The following is a 20,918-nucleotide window of genomic DNA, read 5'->3' as shown; positions in this document are numbered from 1 at the left end:
AATACATTGATGATTTCATTGATTCTGGTCCTGTGGTGGGTTACATTTGGCCCGTGGGCCATGAGTTTGACACATATTCTACAGAAACTGATAAGTTTACAATTTAGGAGACAATCCAAATAAAGAGAGAGAAGACATCAATGAATTTGGAATTTCCAATGAGAACAAGAGAGGACTGTACGAAAAAACCCTCGCAATGCCAGATTCCAAATGTGTTCCACAAGCCCTCGCCCAAGCCCCTTTTTTTCTTTGCGAAAGGCTACTTTATAGTTTGTATTCTCCCTCGGGTTTTTAGCACTCGTTTTTGCTTGCGCAACTCAATAAAGAGACATCCAGTCGTCAATTCATACACACTGTCCCTTAAAAAAACATCTTTATGAAATAGTAAATGTATTTTTGAATCAATAGTCGTTTATTTTAATAAATGAAGTATGTTTGCACCTCTAGGGGTGGCTACATAATACACACTGGGTCTTTAGTATGAAAACCCAAACAATCCTCAAAATAAGTCGGGCTGAACATGGCAGAAAACCACAACGACGTGCCATAAAATGCCAAACTGCACAAGGCGTAAAACTATACTGCCTGCTTATTCTGCCATCTTTCCAGATTCCGCTGCCTCAGCATAGTTAGCGATCACGTCATATTGAGGTCTGAACATTTAACTTTCCAAATCTGGAACAATTCAAGCAAAATAAACGTGCACCTGTGCACTGTTCAAAACCCGATTGTGGCGGTAGGAGCTTTGTCAGACCCTTACACGTTTGAGTTTTTAAATCTGGAACAATTCAACCTGAAGACTTGCTCAGTCCTTTTTAACCTCCGCTACACTCGAGTGGCATCGGTTCATATTCGATGCTGTGGTTTTTGTTACGTTTTGAAGGTCACGGACCCACGAAGGGGAGACAGGAATTGGAGGCGGGGGTGCTCGAGAAGAGGAATAGTATTCAAAAACAAAAAGCAGGAGGTACAAAGTTGCAAACAAACATGGGTTCACAAAACAAGCAAATATCCAAACAAAACAGTAAAGTCCAGATCAGGAACCAAGACCAAACCTGGAAATGGAAAATGCATGGAGCAAAGTAACAAAAAAGCAGAAACAAAAACAAAGAAACCTGGCGTGGTGGTGGAAGTAAAATGGTCCATCATCCGACAACGTGTGATGTTCACAATGTCCTACTAAATGGTTCTGGACAATTGTTCAAACCCCGGTTACGGGACCCTCTGGTGGTAGAAGGTCTGTCAAACCCTAACACAGGGGGCGGGAACCTTTTTGACGCCATACTAGTAAAATAATTTGATTTTTTTTTTTTTTTCAAGAGAGCCGTACCATATAGATAAAAGCTCATTCTCCCTTGCATTTCACTGTGTGACATTAGATGATTTCATAAAATCTAGGAAATAATAACAATGTCAAAGCCTGTGTCCCACCCATATTAACAAATACTCCCTCCCACAATTACTTACGATTGTTGAGGCCCATCATGACCTACATTCTTTTCATAAATCATGGTTTCAGAGCACAGTGCAAGCAGTACTTTTGTAAAAATGTCCCAAAATACTGCAAACCAAAAGGTTCCGTCCGTACAGTGGACGCAGGCCAAAGGAAGCGTATTGTGTGTACAGAGATCTGCCCACCCCAACCCCTTACCCAATCGAATCCGTCCACTCCTACCGCTCACGGAATCAAATTGCTCTGTCTACTTGGCTGGCATTTTGGGGAGTTAGGTTTGTTCTGTGGGTTTTCAATATAAAGTCCCTCAACAATGAACATAGATTGTTTATTAAGCGGTGGCATGGCGGACGGGTGGTTCGCGCGCAGCCCCACGGTGCAGAGGTTGAGGGTTCAAGTCCAGCTACCGCAGCCTCCCGTGTGGAGTTTGCATGTTCTCCCCGTGCCTGCAAGAGTTTCCTCCGGGCATTTCCGTTTCCTCCCACATTCCACAAAAATGCATGTCAGGTTAATCGAGCAGTCCTGATTGTCCCGAGGTGTGAACGAGCGAGTGAGTTGTCCGTCTCTGCGTGCCCTGCGACTGGCTGGCAACCCGTTCGGGGTGTTCCCTGCCCACTACCCGAGGGCAGCTGAGATGGGCTGCTGAGGATAAGCGGGGCAGATAATGGTGTTAATTGAGTTTCCATACGAAGGATTATTTAGCGATTTACAGCCAAAACGGGGTCTGTTGGTGTGACACCTCGACTGTACACTGTAGCGGGCACTGTGTCCTTTATGTATCGGAGCGAAAGGAATCTTACCAATGCTAACTGGCTTTGCGTGAGTTAATCTTGTACAAGTCAAATCTCAATTGGAAAATCATAGATGAAATTTGTGGGAGCACACTTTCATCTTCGAGCCCTATGTACTCAAGAAAAAAGCCATATATGCCACTTCCCTAGGAATTTTTAGATTCTAAATCTGGAACATTTCATCACAATACAAATGCTCTTGTCCTCACAAATGAGAAAAAGCCCTATTAAAAAAAGTCATGTTTCATGAGTGAAAAGACTCAACTCATTTGATGGCGTGACCAACACATTGTCTGGAGTTCAATTCCCGAATAGAGCGTCAATATGTGAAACTGATCTTTTGCTGCCCTCTAAAGCTTACAACGAGTATGATCCGAGTTCTCTGTCTCAACATATCTTTTCCAAGTCTCTTTACGGTCTTTGTAAACAACGTCAAGATAATCGTTTACAACGAGATTAGACGTGGCACCCCAGGAGACACGTATCATATTTATCACTGATCGCTGCTGCTGGAGGGACGAAAGCATGACCAACTCGGGTGCCGAGGTGCCTAACTTGTTTGGGTGTTTGGGCAATTGGGTTGGCCATAGTCCCAAAATTTTTGTGTGTTTTTTTTTTTTTTTTGCTATTTATTTCCCTTTTATTTTCTTTGTTAATGTATGTGTGTGTCTTGCTGTCGGTCACCCCTCTTGAGGGATATGACCAAGGTAGATAGATAGATAGCTGCTGCTGCTTACTGGCTTTTTATATCGTTTTCTGACTGGTATCGTATATATTTAGTTATCGTTTTCTTTCTATATTGGTAAATGGGGCATACATTTAAATTCGAGGTGTCTATGTGCAACTTTGACTGTGTAATGGCAATTAAGGTGTTATATTCTATTCTATTCTATTCTATTCTATTCCAATAAAAGACCTCAAAGAGAAAAATAAGATTGAGAAAAAAAAGAATACTATGATAAATAGGCTAATATTTATGAGGTATGGCTTTTAGAGTGGCCTGGGTTGTCGGTGCATCAGAATAACAGTGCACTGACTTTAGCAACAACATATATCCAAAAATAATAGCAGAATAAGAAAATATGATTATTTATTTGAAGATATAATTTAGATTTTTACAGAAGTACAGAAATACTCCACATAAATGCTACAGAAATGGTAGAAAAGCAAATGTGAAATGAAGTGCTTGAAACAGGGATTCCATATAAGATTTTTCTGGAATCGCTTCTAAACCAATTTCAAAAAAAAATCTAAAAAAGAAATACAAGATGTAGTTGTGTGCATGAAAACAAATGGTATAGGTTTCGAGGACGGGCCGCCTGGCCACATTTTTGATATCCAATTCGGCCCCCGACCTCCAACAGTTACACACCCCTACTTTGAGGAATCTGTAGTGTCTGGCAGAAGGCAACATGTAGGTACATACAAGTAACTCTTTGTCAACTCTTTTTTTTAGCACTATATCAAAATGCGCATGAGAAATGGGATGGGAGATTTTCGGCTGAATCCGCTAGACTTCGTCCTTTTCCGCCTCTCCTCCCGAGTAGCTTCGGCCATTTCCGGAAGACATCGCCATCTGCTTCTCCTTCTCTCCAATGTCCGTCTTGTTGTCGGCGGTGACGCGGCGGAGGTGTAGCCTGACGCGGGCTCTTACGTGTCGGCCACAATAAAAGTGGAGCTCCGGAGGCCCGGGGAGCGACCGAGAGAGTCTGGATCGGTAAGGAAGGCGGAAGGAGAGCGCCGTGAGCGGCTGCGGAGAGGAAATTGGCCTCGTTGTTCGGGCCCGAGGAAACAAAGAAATCATGGCGGCTCGGTGCTCTTTTTTTTTCTTTTGGAGGGGCGAGAGGGAAGAAGGGAAGACGAGGAAGAGTCCTTTACAGGGACAAAATGGACCCAAAAATAACGCGAACGTTCGATTTAAGGGATACAGAATAATTGGCTCGCGCTATTTATTTTATAGCTAAGCTAATAGCGTAAGCTAACAGAGAAGCTAGGTCGGGGAGGATTTTCCCGCTTTTTCTGAAAATTCAAACATTGAATACAATCGTGTGATTTTGGAATCATCCGTTGAATATGACTCCACGTCACCCCGAATGTCCTTTTGCGACACATTTCGCCCGCTGCAAAGCAGCCCACGGGACTCCCCGATCCCGGGCGATCGTGGTCGAGGGCGGCCGAGGGGGGCGTCGCCCCAGCCCTCCTCGTTTCTGCAGCGCATGGCGATCGCTGCGGTTCCTCGCTCGCTGTATTTGAAAAGTCGAGGGAGAAATGCGCAAAGCCAATCGTGGCGCGCTTAGCGGCCACGCAAAGCGTGATCTCATCGCCGTGACACGCGATCCACGCGATGTATACGCGCTTCACTGCGCATCCCCTTGACAGACCAATGCTCTGCTTGACGATGTCATGTTTAGCCTTCCTTTGGGTCATTCGGGGTGTATTTTATATATAGAAAATGAATACATTTGAATCCTTTCGAATGTGGCGGCTCATAATGCGAAATATCTGTCTGGCGACGTATTGAAATCCATTATAAAGATCGACTGCGTTCAGATACCCATGCTATCCCAGACAAGAAAAAAACAAAATGGGTTATGTTCTAGGGGGAGCATTACTGCCCTCAAATAGTTGAAAGTTATACTCAACCTTTATTATGAGTTTACAATGCCCAACTGAGTTCATAGAGCACTTAAGCTTTTTTTCTATTACACCTGCTTGGAGCTCATTTTAGCTAAACTGTCCAGGGCAAAACACCTAGGATGGAGGAATGTAGGAGGTGGTGGACACTGACTTGATGCTAGTCCCTGTAGTTTTTTTTTTCCATTTCTATTTGTTGGTTTAGCTTGAAGATGTTAGACGTAAGAAGAGGCCTACTTGAAGAACAGTCCAAAAGCCAACCCAAGCCTCCAAAAAGATGAAAAAAGAATGTATTTGAGCACGTCTAAGAAATGCATGTACTTGCACACGCGTCATGAACACGTTCAATAAAGCTGCAATGGTGACATTAGCCAGGAGATGACAGCAGCAAATAAAAAAACCCATACAGCTCCTCCAAGCATGTACGTAACTAGTCTGTTTTGGGGGGTGTTTAAGCACCCCCCAAGATGATAGTATTTTTAAACCTCTTTCCCTTATTAGTCCTTTATTAGGGTCAGGGTGGTCTTAAATATGATGATAAACCCAAGATAAAACAAAATATGAAGAAGGCAGCGTCGTAATTACTCCACTGCCTTGAAATGGTTCAGTTTGTTTTTTTTTATTCCTAGCACCGCTCTCGCCCCACACCCCTTCCCGCTATTCATTCGCTTGGCAAGTGTTACTTGCGGCATAGCGCCGAAATCTTTGGAGGCTCCAGTCACTCAAAATGTGGTTATGTTGAACAACAATTTGCTGAAAGCGCTGAATCTGTAAAGTGTACAGTGGAATTAGAGATTTTTGATTAGAAATCATCATCGTTGAATAAGTTCCGTGATTCTTCTTCGGTATGTTTGTGTGTACTCTATTAGATTAAAGATGTGAAAGCTGGGCATGGCGTAGTAATAGAGTTTCTGATCACCACAAAGTGTAATGTAATGTTCACAAATGGAAGGCGACACCCCTGAACACATTTGAATGACCCCAAATCACTTTCAGTGACATAAAAAACAGCCAGACACTCTGGGGGCCCAGCACACACAAAGCTCTGAACCTAAAATCTGCCCTTGCCTCTAAGTACTACTCATGTGTAAAAAAAAAAATCATTATGAAAAAAAAAAAAGAAATTATATTTACTTTTGGTGAGATCTGATCTGCAGGTCGAGTTAAATAGCTGCTGGAATCAGCTGTCGGGAGCTGATGTCAAAATAGAGATTTTAAAACTTAAACTTGCAGGTACTATGATGCCCTCAGTATATTTCCTTGTTTTATTCACCCATTTATTTGTAATACTGGTTACAATTGTCGATTGGTTACAATTAGTGTTTTTTTTTTTTAAGTTTTTGTTTCTCTTGGGCACACTTCAAGTCTTGGATCCCTTAGCCAAGTCAAGTCACATTTATTGATGACCCCCTTAATCACAAAAATGTCTCAAAGGACTGCACAGGATTACAATTACAAAATGACACAATTACCTGATCTTAAACCAGCATGGCGAATAAATACAGTACTGTGTTGTATCTCTGACACGACAAGTCTTTATGAAGCACACGAAATTTTGAACTGAATAAAAAGAAAGACCTTCTGTGGGAAGTAGTTTAGCCAACGGCGTATCGTATTTTCACTATCCCGCGACGCAAACAAATAACAGACGCAAAATAATGTTTTGTCGATGTCGTATAGTTGGGGAAATGCCGTAAAAGATGGGCTTAAAAAAAAAACACATCTTTTTTTGCCAGGTAAAGTGAAACATGTCATGAGGTGGGTCTGGCGTATACTGGGGGGGTCTGCTTTACTGACAAATTGTACTGGTTTGATCCTTTGGATCTGTTTAAAGAGTAGCTCAAAGTGATTGGATTTGTTGGTGGAGCCGGCCCAATTTGTAGTATCCGTGCATTACAGCCTAAAATTCAATATGAATCCCATTTTGAATGCAACGATTTCCTAAATCTTCCAGTCGTACTTGTAACTTCCCATTTGCTCCCAGATTGGACTGAGTGATGACCGCTCCATCACTTTCACTTAATAGCCTTGTACTCTGCTTGAAACGGTCACTCAAGAAAACGGTCTGACCTCGCCCAACGCTTCTCTTCCCCAGCTCAGCCGATGAAGATGGAGTCAGCGGCGGCAGAGGCTCAGCAGACGGCCGAGTCTGCCGAAACGGAAAGCCAGCAGCAGCAGATCACGCCCGCGCAGCTCGCCACATTAGCCCAGGTCAGATTCTATTTTCACCTGCACTTTTTCCTTCTCACAAAGACCGGCACTCCTCCGTGCGGCCGGTGTTATGCGGAGAAATGCATCCCTGCCGAGATTTGCATCCCCTCGCTACTACAACCACTTTTACCTCGTTTTATCTCACGTTTATATCACTTTTAGAGAATGTAATGGCGAACATATAACCAAAACCACTTCGTCTTGTATTTTTGGGGAATGTAATACAACTCAAACCATTCCGTTTTTGTATTTGTTGTGAAAGTAATCCAACGGCAATGCACACCGTATACAAATCACTTTTGAGCAGGTAACATGTTTATTTTGCCTTTTTCTATTCAAATCGCTCGTATTGAAACTGTTGTGCACTCTACCATTAAACTTATTTCAGCATAATAAGCTTTACGGTAGAGTGCATAACAGTTCTCAAAAGTGATTTATATACGGTGTGCTGCGTGTGCATTACCGTTCAATTACATTAACAACAAATACAAAGAGGGAATATTTTAAGTTGTATTACATTCCCAAAAAATGCAAGACGAAGTGGTTTTTGTTATATGTTCGCCATTACATTCCCGAAAAGTGATATAAAAGTGAGATAAAACGAGGTCAAAGTGGTTATAGTAACAAGGGGATGCAAATCTCGGCAGGGACGCATTTCTCGGCATAACACCGGCCGGTCGCGGGGGTCCCACTTTAGAAAAAAACCAAGCCGCCGTCCTTTTCTTCCTCTCCAGGTATCCATGGCAACTGGCCACGGCTCAGCATCGGGTCCCACCGTGACGCTAGTGCAGCTTCCCAACGGCCAGACGGTCCAAGTGCACGGCGTGATCCAGGCCGCGCAGTCCTCCGTCATACAGTCGCCGCAAGTGCAAGCTGTGCAGGTCGTTCACGCCTTTAGTGCCGGCCTCCACAATCTGCTGCTCGTAAACCGCATCCTCAGAGTCCATTTTTCCAAAAAAGGCCCATCCGTCACTCGATGCCCTTAGACGTGGCAGATACTGGTTGACCTAGTCTAGGGGTCGGGAACCTTTAAAATCCCAAGAGCCAAAAAAAGCAAAATATTTATTTCTTCGACCGAGAGCCGTACTATATCTTAAGACCAATTTCAGCAAAACCGCCAAACCTGCTCTCCAGCGCATTTGATTTTACTTGATAACATTTATGAAACAAGAAAAATACCAGAGCCTGTTCCCCTTATAAAAAAAAATGTAGCACTTTAAACTCTCCCACAATCACTTATGATCATTGAGGCTCACTTTTGTTCTAAATCAGGGGTCGGGAACCTATGGCTCGCGAGCCATATATGGCTCTTTCTATGAGTATCTGTGGCTCAGAGACAAATTTGATTGCATGCAAAATTTCTCCATCTTGTTCAAAACTTGAGTTGTCTATCCTACTCAGGTACACGCAAAGCCAAACGAAAGCTAATTAACATGGTATTACTTCGCAGTATATATAGGGCATGTTTTTCACTACAATTTACAGTCAAGGTGTCACACAAAAAAAAGGGGGGAAAAAACTCATTTTGGCTGTACAACGCTTAAGAATCCTTTATATAAAAGTTCACTATATAATCTGTGTTCAGTGTTCAGATACCTTATGATGAATCCACAGAACTGTAAATACACCAAAACACCGGAAGAGAACTTGGTCATTTGATTGGGTGAGTGGGAGGGATGGGTGGAGCTATGCAAAAAGTGCAAGCACTCCCTCCCATCTCTCGCCCTACACAGTCTGCACCAAAAGTGAGCTCATCAGGCTCCCTATTTGCAGAATGTGTGACGTTTTTACACAATAACTGCTTGCATCTGGTTTTGAAACCAATTTGTATGAAAAAAGGGTCAAAAGGAGTTTAACCGATCTTGAGTAATTGCAAGAAAGAGACAAGTTTAAAGTGGTATGTTTGTTGATTTTGGGACAGGGGCTCTGGCATTATTGTCTTTTCATCATTTTTATCAAATCATCAAAAATAAATGTGCTGAAGACTAAGCTTCTGTCTGGGGCGCGGGTTTAGCAATTTAGTAAATTTGTCTCATAATATATGGTGTGGCTCTTTCCCCAAATAAAATTAATATTTTTTGCTTTTATGGCTCTTTGAGTCAAAAAGGTTACCGACCCCTGTTCTAAATGATGGTTTCAAAACAAGGTGCAAGCAGAGTTCTTTTGTAAAAATGTCACAAAATACAGCAAACCAAAAGTTTATGGATGTATTCCGTTCAACGCAGTGGGCGTGTGTGAGAGGAGAGCGCGCTCTGTGTGAATAGCCCGGCCCAGCCCTATCGCTCACCCAATCAAATTGCTCTGTGTGCTTGGCTGCCGTTTCTGGGTGAGTTTTTTCTGTGGGTTTTTAACATAAAGCGTCTCAAATGACAGAGTGCTTGGCCGACCGATCATACTTTGGGACGTAACGGCGCCTGCCAGTCAGAGGCAAGTTTGAATGGCATTGGCCGATAAAGACGAGAAAAAAGTTTGCAAGTGCCACGCTATGCCCCACACCCACCGCAACCCTAAAAATGCTCCCCAGAAGAGAGCGCTTTTTTTGTTAGGTTAAACCACGTCACTTTGATCAAGTACTGTCACAGAAAATACACTTTTCTTTGAAAATCGAAAAATCGCATCAAAATTGCAATACTGGTCTGAAGAATGGTAATTGTTTTTTTTTCCCAAATGGTGCAGACATACCGTGAGCACGTCACACTACCCAGTAAGAAAAGAGTAGCTCTCAGCTTCAAAAAGTTTGGTGAGCCTTGATTTAGCGTTTGATGTGGACTGGCATCTTAAGGGAAGCCTACTGAAAATATTGAAAGTGGGTCCTCATCCCCTTTTTCTCTTTAAATCTATTTTGCTTTTTTTTACTTACAAAATAAACATTTTTTTTACACTTTTTATGTCATAAGAGTCAAACGACAATTATAAAAAGTGATCACATTAGCGTGAACGTACCTTGATGAAACAGAATGAAAACTGAACATTCACTTAGTCATCGACAGAAAAAAAGGAGAGCAATTCATGCATTTTCCATTTGTTTTTTCTAACCTATCAACATTTCATAATGTGTTTAATTATGACATGAAATCGTCTTATCTTTCACTGTGCATTTTAGATTTCGACCATCGCTGAAAGCGAGGATTCTCAAGAGTCCGTGGACAGTGTGACGGACTCGCAGAAGCGCCGAGAGATCCTATCGCGCCGACCCTCGTACAGGTGACAACCATTTTGATTTTCCTGAAAAGAGCCCAGCTATCCCTAGGCAATTTTCCAGCTTCTCAATTGATTTTTCAAGCGAAACGATGTCTTCGCTCTCCGTCAGGGCTTGCCAACGTGGTGCTCGCAGCACCAGGTAGCTACTCTCCGACTCCATCTGGACCCATCTATTCTGAGATGATTTAGTTAAAAAGAAGTGTCACTGCTGACTAGTGGTTGGAGTTTGTCAGTCTCGTATTTGAACTGAAAGCTGAGATGGCTGACACGTTTTTCGTCAAAAGCATGCAACGCTCTGGCCCTCCCTGCTGGCCATGTAGTATCAACGGCACTCAAGGACTTAATCCAAATGACTGTATTTTTCGAAAGGAAATCTCTCCGGATCATAAGTCCCACCGTGCTTAATTGAGAAGGGAAAAACATGTATAAATCACACCTGGGGAATAAGTCGCATTTTGGGGGGGAAATCTATCCGTTAAAATCCAACACCCTAAACATACATGGAATCTTGAAGCGCAATTTCAAAATTAAATCAAATGGAGAACCCCAGGCTTTATAGTTGTAACGTTACATGACTGACATGCCTGGTAATGGTGTTAACGGCGTAACATATTAAGAGTTGTTTCAATAATTCTAGGATAAAGAACATGTTTACTAAACTATCAGTTTCACTCCAAATCACGAAATCCAATCCAATCTTCATTCACTCTGTCACTTTTAAACAACTTCCCCAAGTCGGGAGTTAAGACCATGCGGCGCTGCCTCTTCCTCTGGAGCTGCCCTCCAGTTCTGTTTTTTGGCTGCATATTTCAGTCGTTGCAGCTTGTAATCTGCAGAATATGATTTTCTTTTTCATTGCCAGTTTTGTCTAGCACTTCTCAGTTGTTTTTATAAATTGCCGGCAACGTTGAAATGATCAACACAGGCCCAGAGCGCCCTCTTGCGGACTATTGTGAAAATAACATGTCAAATAATCAAATCATGTATTATCACACATAAGGTTTTGTGTAAATAGAACAGAAAATAAAATACATAATAACGAGTTCGTCATTGAACAAATAAGTCGCGACAAAAACACTGCGACTCCTAGTCCAGAGAATGCGGTAAATGGACGGAGTCCGGACTGACCGCAGCTCATGATTTCTTTTGTGTCTCGCCAGAAAAATTCTAAACGACCTGTCTTCGGACGCGCCGGCCGTCCCTCGCATCGAGGAGGAAAAGGCGGAGGAGGAGGTGGCATCGGCAGCCACGCCCGCTATCACCACGGTCACCGTGCCCACTCCCATTTACCAGACCAGCAGCGGCCAGTATAGTACGTTGGTCCCCGTGTCGAATCACGATCGCTCCGGTCGTCGGGCTTCCTACGGGTGCTTGAAAATTCTTGAATTTTCCTCTTTTGTTTCCAAGGATTGGAAAGTTCAAGAATTTGAGGTCAAGTGCCTGTAAATGCTTGAAATTGGTGCAATGTTTCTCTACAAGTATGCTTTTAAATGACGCCGACATTACTCTCAGGTGGCTTTGCCTCGCCGTTGAATTTCTTCTTCTCGTTATGAACTCGTTCAATGGCAGACGTTTCTCTCAAATAGGAAGAGCATGTTGGGCCAATTTTTGCCATTTTGACTTATTTTTGAAGACCTACAGAAAATGTAATCCGGTAGCTGTATAGGCGTAGGACATCAAAAGAAAGCTTTAACCCTCATCTTTCGTTGATAAAAAAAAGTGTTTCTAGCTTTTAGCATTGTTAGGAAACATCGGGTGAACATTGCTGTGTTTCATGAAAACGTTTCTGAGAATAACAGCTTTTTGTGAAAGGATGCATTTCAAGCAGTACTTTCACTTTGCTGCTTTTTGCATTTGTGGTAGGTCCAATATCTAAACAATACTTTCCATAAACATCAGGGCACTTTGCTAGCAAAATAACAAAGATCCCATCAAAGCCACTACTGCCATCTAACGGTGATTTTTTTTTTTTTTTTAACATCAAAATCATTACCAAAGGCTTGATACTTGCTGATGAGCGGCACCAAAACCTTTATATTAGTTTAAAAAACGAACTAAAAAAAATTGTTTTTAGATTTTGGCACTCGGGGACAATGCTTCTGAAAACGTATTTATACGTTATATGGCACTGAATGAGTTAGCGGCAGATGGCTTTGTCCTATGTAGTGTCATCGCCCCCTTTGGGTCGCACCCAAGTGGACAGGTGCATGCTACACCTAAACAGGGCACTATGAAATGTGAAATTGTAAAAGGATTATGTATCAACTACGGCCATTTATTTTGGGCCATGCGCAGGCTTCGTATGGGTGCTTGAAATCCTTGAAATTGCTCGAATTTTAATCTTGTGTTTTCAAGGATTGAAAAATGCTTGAAATTTAGGTAAAGTGCTCGTCAATGCTTTAAATTGCTATTAGGTTTCTCGACAAGTCTGCTTACAAATGACGCCGACGCTGCTCTCTATGGGCTTTGCTATTGCATTTCTTACCTCGTGATCAACAGCAGCTGGCATTAGTTTGAACGGCATTGTCCTCGGAAGCGTCATCGGCCCCCTACGGGTCGCACATGTGAGGACGGTGCGTGCTATGCCTAAAATGGGGCATTAGGAAATGTGTATTATTGCAAGGATTACGTATCAAATATGGACATGAGTTATGGGCTATGCCAAAAATTGAGGTCGTGTTTCCCAGCGGTAAACTGTGATGGAAAGAACTTCCTGAAAAAAAAAGAAAATATTTACACACGTCACGTTCAGATCCACAAAAAATAGTCACGATTTACTCAAAAATCAAAAATCTTGATAAATGCACACGCAAGAATAAAAATGGCATATTTGAATTGGCTTTTGAAAGTCCTTAAAAAGTGTTTGAATTTGGCCATGAAAAAGGTGTACGAAACCTGCATGCAAAAAAGTTAAGGGAGTAGCGTTTCTCAGTGGTAAATTGTAATGGGAAGAACTTCCTGCAACTGAAAATGGAAGTTCATATCTATTCTTAGCCAACACCTATACGGCTAGGAATCTGTCTCTAAAACGTAGACGCACGTTTTGTTCGGATCTACAAATATATCTGCGAATGACTCACGATCTTCAAATCATACGTCTTGAGAAATGCATTTGTGGCTCTGCAAAATGCACCGTTCTCTGCGCATTTCTTCTTTTAAAGGGACTGAGAAATTGGCTTTAAAAGTGCTTGAATTTGGGCACGCCCCCTGGTGTTGCGGTTTTGTTTTGCAGTCGCCATCACGCAAGGCGGCGCCATCCAACTGGCCAACAACGGCACGGACGGCGTTCAGGGCTTGCAGGCGCTCACCATGACCAACGCGGCCGCCGCACAGCCCGGAGCCACCATCCTACAGTATGCGCAGACCAGCGACGGACAGCAGATACTGCTGCCCAGTAACCAAGTGGTGGTGCAAGGTGAGCCGGACCCCCTAAGGCCATACCCAAATCACGCAAAGCCCTATTGCCGTGCGACCCGGTCGGGTTTCCTGCGGATCCTGGAAAAAGCCTTAAAAGGCATCGATTGCCTTATTCTAAAAATAAGGCCTTCATTGAGGTTAAAATGTCCTAAAAATGTCAACACGTGAATAAGATTTCAATTTTTTGGAACTAAAAAGACCTTTATCAATTCTCCTTTTTGCGTGACCACATTGTCGGAACTACCGAGACGGTGATTGGGTTTCGTTCGGACGCATGTCTTAGACACATTTGGACTTGGGACAGACGCTTTGACTTTTGGCCCACCCCAAAAGTGGACATTTCATGAGAAGTGAACGTTTTTGGCCATGGCCGAAAGCTGTGCCAGTTCATGTGTACGAGACAAGGTGTATTTTCAGTTGTGGGTTTTTGGGCCGACTCGGGCTTTAATTTGACTTCGAAAGGCATTTCGACCGTATTAAAAAGTCTTGAATTTAGCTTACCTTAAGCGGAAGGAACCCTGCCCGTGCCACTGTGTAAGACACAGGATCGATAGTTCCATGTTTGTGAGCGATGGCGTGTTTGGCCAAGCAGAATTGTGGCAGTTCGGGTTTCAACCACCAATCAGAGGCAAGTTTTGACGGCGCTAGCCAATAACGACCAGGCAAAGTTCGCAAGCAGAACGTCCTCGAGTGAGCCTCGATTCATCAAACGGCAACCGAACCCAAAAGAGGACGCTGTTTTCAGGCACGTCTATACGATTAATCCTAGTGTTGTCTTCTTTTTAACCCTTTATTGGCCGCCTGAAATGGTTTGATTATTCGGGTTAAGATCAATATATTACTTCAAAACAGACGTGATATCAATGCCTGAGAGATAATCCATCCTGTGAAGTTGCTGCCACCTCGTAGGGGTCAGAAGACAGGTTTTGGCCGTCTTCTCTTATTCAAGGAACCGTTTGAATTTTCTCGGTGGCGGCATTTCGATAATTCAAACGGCGCTTGTCAAATAGGGCGGCTGGCGCCCCCATGGTTAATGAGAGGGTAAGGTCCATTTTTGTACTCTATACAGATTACATGGACATGTGAATGGATACAACATTTTTTTTTCTACTGTTGATATTGCGCAGTGGTTTGCACATTCGCCTGAAACGCCAAAGGTCCTCGGTTGTAGACCGGGTAGATACATTTGCTGGCCTGGAGAGGGACGGGCGCCACCAGATTCTACATGTCCTAGACACACCACAGGAAACGGTGCCCCTACCATCCTAGCGGGGACATTTCATGCATTCTTTTTCGGATGCGTGAAAAACAGACAAGCATACAAATGTGTCTATTTGAAAATACAGCGGCAGCAAAACTGAGTTTGGTTGTGGTTTATTTAAGTATTATTTACACAGTAAAACACACGGATAAAAGCTTGTCGGAATTGGTTTTTCAGCTTCCTTGCGAACCTTGGATTCATTTATCTTTAATTCTCTCGCGGCCGCTCGGTTTCCCTGTTCTTCGGCGTAGCGTAGAAAACAACACGCCATTTCGGACAAAACAAGGAAAGCGTTCAATGGAGGAGAGTGAGGTTTTGTATTTAATCCATATTTAGGGGGAAAACTCTGTTCAGCCTCCGGTATCTCAATAAATTGATAAAATAATAATACATTATAATAATAATAAAATTGCTAGATGCGCTACGGCTTTAGCATCCATGAGTACTTCCGCAAACAATGCATTGCGTGTAACGTCACGTGTCCACGCCGGCAGGACGTGGTGATGCATAGAAGTCACGAGAGATGGCGTACAAGTTGCATTGAGTTGGAAATGTGAAGGACCTGACAAAAACACGGGATTTCGCTCAAAAATGGCAATTGAACATTAAGCTCTGTAATATGAACGGCAGCCTCGTGGTGTCCTCGCTCGCCGCTTTACACGACACACAGGGTGCACCGCGCAATTTCTAAGAAAATCTCAGACTTTTATGTTTGCCTTATGCTGGCGAAAATACGGTAGTTTCTTTTCCAAACGGGTTCAGCCCTACGAGACGTGTCTCCCCGCGCCTCGTTCTGTTTCCCTAACACTCGGATTCATATCCCCACGCCAGCGGCTTCAGGAGACGTTCAGGCCTACCAGATCCGAACGGCACCGGCCAACGCCATCACTTCTGGGGTGGTCATGGCCTCCTCTCCCGCCCTGCCCACCCAGGGGGCCACTGAGGAAGTCACCCGCAAGAGGGAAGTCCGCCTCATGAAAAACAGGTACCGATATGGGGCCCTCCTTATTTTCCTGAAGAAATAACTCTTTTCCCCATGAAACCCTTAATGGATGATATCCATCACCAAAAACATCTTTCAAGGCAATTCCTCTATCTCTCTACCCTGGTCATATCCCTCCAGAGGGGTGATCGACAGCAAGACAAACACGTATACAAAAACAAGGAAAATAAAAAGGGAAAAAGTAGCAAAAAACTCACACAAGATTTTTTGGACTATGGCCGACCCAAATGTCGAAACAAGTGAAGCCCCTCGGCACCCTAGTCGGTCATGCTTTCGTCCCTCCAGATGAAAGGCCCTCTTTGAGAGGCCCTCTCCCTCCGGGGATGTGAGAATTCTCCCACCGTGGTCCGCTGGGTGTCGGGAGGGAGCGAGGGGACCGGGGATCCTCTCCATCTCTACTCCCTAAGAGACAGCAAGGCAAAGAAAGGAGGGCGGGAGACCGAAAGATCTGGCAAACCCTAGTTATAGAGTCACTAAATGTGAGGGGATGTGGAAGTAAAGCGAGCGAGTGGAAGAAAGAGGTGATCGATAGGATGACGACTAAAAGGAAGGTTGATGCGTTAGCCTTCAGTGAAACAAAGGCAATTTAAATACTATTAAAATACACGACAGCAGTCTGAGGAAGTGTACGGTATACTCATGTCACATGACTGACGTGTCTGCTATTTTCAGTAACGACGTAGTATTTTATGAGTTCTTCAGATAACTAGCATAGAGAACGAGATTACTTTTCACTCCAAATCACTAAATCCAATCCAATCTTTATCCCGGTAAACGGCTCCTGCGGGAAGACGATGAGCCGTTCCGCTTCCTCTTTCTGTATGAAAAATGTCCCACACGACGGGGCGAGCTTGAAATAAACAATCTCACCCGCGGCCAAACTCAAAAACAACCGCGAAAAATATGCTCGTCGCATAACACGGTGTTCTTCGAACTTTACTAAACAAAGGCACACTATTCTTCGGTAGAATCCCAGGAGACAGCACTGACAGAAAATCATTTCCATGTTTTGGGCTCCAGTTCATTTTGGAACGATCAAATTGTCAATTGTACACCGATCCCTCACTTATCACCGGGGTTAGGTTCCAAAATGAACCAGTGAAAGGCAAAATCCATGAAGTAGAAACCTTTTTTTAACTGTTATTATGCAAATAAATACCAAACAATGCATTGAAATCAAACAACCAATATTTTTATGGCCCGAGAATTCAAACAAAAGCCCAAAATACACTGTTTATATTGACTATGACCAAAAACTGCTATCTTCGAGACCGTTTACCCAATCAGAATGCAGAACCGATGCAAATCCATCAAGTAGCAAAACCGTGAAAAGTCAACGGGCGTCGTAGCAACCCATGACTTGACATCCTATAATGTTGTTGAATGTTTCGCTCGCTATTATTGAAAAAAGTGGCTTAAGACATCTCCCCACAGGGAAGCGGCGCGCGAGTGTCGCAGGAAGAAGAAGGAATACGTCAAGTGTCTGGAAAACCGAGTCGCCGTCCTGGAGAACCAAAACAAAACGCTCATCGAGGAACTCAAGGCCCTCAAAGACCTTTATTGTCACAAATCCGACTAAATCCCCACCGGCTCGACGTCTTTGCTTTTGGCCCGACGCACTTTTGTGCGCGTTCGAAACCTTCTTTTAGCGTGGCTCCGTTTGTTTGGAAAGACATTTCTTTTACCTGCTGGACCGAGGACTGGCTTTTAGCGAATGTCCCCTTGGATGCACCGCAGGAGCAGAAATCTGTTTCGGTCCTAACGGCATACCTTTAGCTTTTTATCTCGACGAAATCGGGTCGAAATTCTTTTAGAAACGGCTCGTGAAAGCCATCGTGAAACTTGCCTCGTGATAACGTGATGACCGACTGAGAGTTTACCACTAAAAATAATGATAAATCTGCCGCCCGAGTCGCTTCCGGGACTCGATGATAATCCGCGAAGGACCCGCTGGTGCTCAGCATTTCTTTGCGTTCTTCTGACTTTCCCGAGATGGAATCGATGTATTTCTTTTCATTTTAAGCGGCCGTTAAAAGCGAGCGGCCGCTCTCCCTCCCGGTTTCACGGAGGCAGTGCCCGCCCGCTGTTTGACTGAGATCACACGCTAGCCTATCACGGCTCGCACTCAACACAGATCGCCCTCGCTAATCCGTCCCCGCTGAACACGAGAAGAACCACGGCAAAGACCAAATCCCTTCGTTTAAAAATCGGCATCCATCGAAGCGGCAAGTAGCCAGAGCTCTCTGTGTCTTGGTGCGGGAAGAGCTACGGGAATTCGTCGGCTACAAAGATTTTGACCTTCAAAATTGAGCCTCGGTAGTTGCTTGAAACATTATTCTAGCCGACAAACTGAATATCGTGTAGACCGAGGGTCTCCAAGGCGGTAGAGCACTTGAGAAGGCTGCTGAAAAATGGCTCGCCGGTGATGGATCCTTGTGCTGTTCTAGGAAATTTGCTTTCTATTGTTATGAGAATTCATTGACGTGATCGATGTCTTTAAATAACGGAATGATTTTACTTAAAAAAAAAATCCGCTTATTCCGTGAATCAATCCGTGTCCTGTTACAAGGCGGTGGTTTTGGTGGTTGACGGAGCCTTTTTTTAACTCTAGTCGATAATTGCAACCTGTTCATACACGGTAATAACATCAATGACCTTAGAAATGCATTTCTAATCTCTAGTTCTCAAAAAGGTCGGCGACCCTCGGCGTAGACTCGTCGGTAACCGTCGTCCGTTTTGGCCCGGGGTCGGCGACGTGTGGCTCTTTGGTGCTTTTTCAAAAATATTTGATATCGGAAAATATTACGGTTTCTGTAGGACAAAGATGACACAATTATTCTTAATGTGTTCCATCGAATATATCTTCAGAGTATACTGTATGTTAGGGGTGCACTGAAGGGAAATGCATCCGTGACATTTTCCTTTGCAGTATTTTAGAACATCTTTAGAAAAGAACTCTGCCTGCGCCTTGTTTTGAAACGATTGTTTATGAAAAAAATGAAGATCAAAATCAGCCTCAACAATCTTAAGTTACTGTGGAGTACAGAAAAGTTGAAAAGGGTATCATTCTTGATATGGGATACAGGCTCTGGCATTATTTTAATTTCATACATTTGATGAAATCTTTTAACGGCTCCATTTTGGATCGCCGGCCCTGAGCTAGGCCCAAATGCTAAATTGAGTGATCCAAATAATTGTTTCTACGGTTCCGAAAGTGGACGGACTCACGGTACGCTTCCGTACGTCGGGTGGACAAGCCGGAAGGACTGCTTTTGTTTTACCCCGAGGACTTTGTCGATCCCGCCGGACACGGCACAAAGTCCGAAAACCCCATCCTTCAGGTATGACTCGCATTTCGGTCCATGATTTCACCGCCTCTTTTTGGGACTGTTACATTGGCTTTTCAAGTCAAACCAGCAAGTGTGACAATTTTCACTCCGAAATAAGGAAAATGTGCATGAGTCCTCTTCGCCGTTGATTTTTGATACGAGGTGTACATAGAGGCTTGTGCATGTTCGGCTCTATCCGTATATTTGTAAGATAGTGTAGATGGGTCGCTGCGCCTGCCGGATTTTGCAGCCGTGGCAGCTACGTGTGTGCCATATTTTTCTATTTTCATGATGCTGTACATTGTCTTTATGAGCTGTACTGTACATCTGTCAGTGTGTAATATAACCACGGTATCTTGACACTTGGTCAAGCACAATTCTTTGGGAAGTTTTATGAAATGTGCTTTCTATTTGACTCCGTGACATTCCTCAATTGACACGTAGGCCATTAATCCCATCGGATTTCAGTGTTTACACCAAGGTTGCTTGAAATTCTTGCATTTTAATGTTGTGTTTTCAAGGGTTGAAAAGTTCTTGGATTTTGGGTAAAGTGCTTGTAAATGCTTGGAATTGTTTCTCAAAAAGTCTGCTTAAAAATGACGCAGATACTACCCCGATGGCTTCGATTCGCCATTGCGTTTCTTCCCTCGTGATGAACGGCAGCCGGTATTAGTTTGTACGGCTCGGTCCTACGAAGAGTCGTTGCCCCCTACGGTTTCGGCCGAGAGGACACGTGTCTGTGCTATACCTAAACAGGGCGCTATAAAATGTAAATTTGTGCAAGGATTATGTATCAGTTGGAGACAATTATTACGGACTGCAAAAAAATGAAGGTAGCCTTTCTCGGTGTTAATTGTTATGGGGAGAACCTTTCTACCCAATGCCAATTTGCGGATAGATTTGATTCAAATACAAATATATTGGCAATTTACTCAAGATCTAAAAATCCTATGTCTTGAAAAATGCGCGCGCGAGATTAAAAATTGCATATGTAAATTGCAGATATATTTGTGGCTTTGCAAAATACATGATTCGCCCTGGATTTTTTTCTTTTAATAGTACTAGAAAAACTGTCTTTAAGGAACGCTTGACTTTGGCCATGAAAAGACGTACCAACACTGTTACATCATATGCTCCTGCGTGGCTAGCCAAAACCATTGACTTACACTAAATATAGATGGATCCAACTGTGACATCCACTATTTATAGATGGATGCAAATGTTGTATTCTTCATGGGGGCAGAAAATAAAATGGCTATTCTCAGAGACCGGCTAGTATACGGCAGGGTAGCCAGGTGTTAAAGAGGGCTAATCGGGACCGATAGGCGGGAAAACGGAGGCCGGCCGACCAAAAGCGTGCAGTAAGCAGCAAGTCTACTCGGGAATCGACAAAATACGGCCACGGGAACAAACACGAACCCAGCTTTATACATACAGATTATCACGACAGGCTAGCTAGCTAGCCAAATGCTTACAGGGCTAACCTAGAGCAACAGAACTGGAACACTGACAGGGAGGTCGCTGAAAATGTTTATAATAATTGCGAGACACGCGGCGAAAAACACAAAGAAAAAGCCACAATCGCCTACCTAAAAGGAGCAATGGCTAAGAAGGAAGG

The 20,918-nt window shown here is 43.5% G+C and overlaps 1 protein-coding gene across 2 annotated transcripts; it reads left to right on the top strand.

Annotated features, from left to right (window-relative positions):
* The first annotated feature begins 3,792 nt into the window (after positions 1-3,792).
* On the top strand, positions 3,793-19,660 carry LOC148352366 (cyclic AMP-responsive element-binding protein 1-like). Of its 2 annotated transcripts, none has more exons than XM_088352475.1 (8): positions 3,793-3,961; positions 6,974-7,089; positions 7,824-7,970; positions 10,193-10,293; positions 11,451-11,602; positions 13,523-13,705; positions 15,800-15,953; positions 17,406-19,660. In XM_088352475.1, exons 2-8 carry the CDS (start codon positions 6,982-6,984, stop codon positions 17,548-17,550), a joined length of 990 nt encoding a protein of 329 aa, XP_088208601.1. In that variant the 5' UTR covers positions 3,793-3,961; positions 6,974-6,981; the 3' UTR covers positions 17,551-19,660. The 2 variants fall into 2 exon arrangements, with proteins under 2 accessions (XP_088208601.1, XP_088208602.1); XM_088352476.1 differs by having other exon boundaries at positions 3,948-4,057.
* The last annotated feature ends 1,258 nt before the right edge of the window (positions 19,661-20,918 follow it).

Source organism: Urocampus carinirostris, chromosome 14 (assembly GCF_059441175.1).
Source record: "Urocampus carinirostris isolate Australia breed hairy pipefish chromosome 14, RoL_Ucar_1.0, whole genome shotgun sequence".
Classification (NCBI taxonomy): Eukaryota; Metazoa; Chordata; class Actinopteri; order Syngnathiformes; family Syngnathidae; genus Urocampus; species Urocampus carinirostris.
The sequence above is the reverse complement of the archived record's forward strand: the minus strand, read 5'-3'. Positions and strand labels throughout refer to the sequence as shown.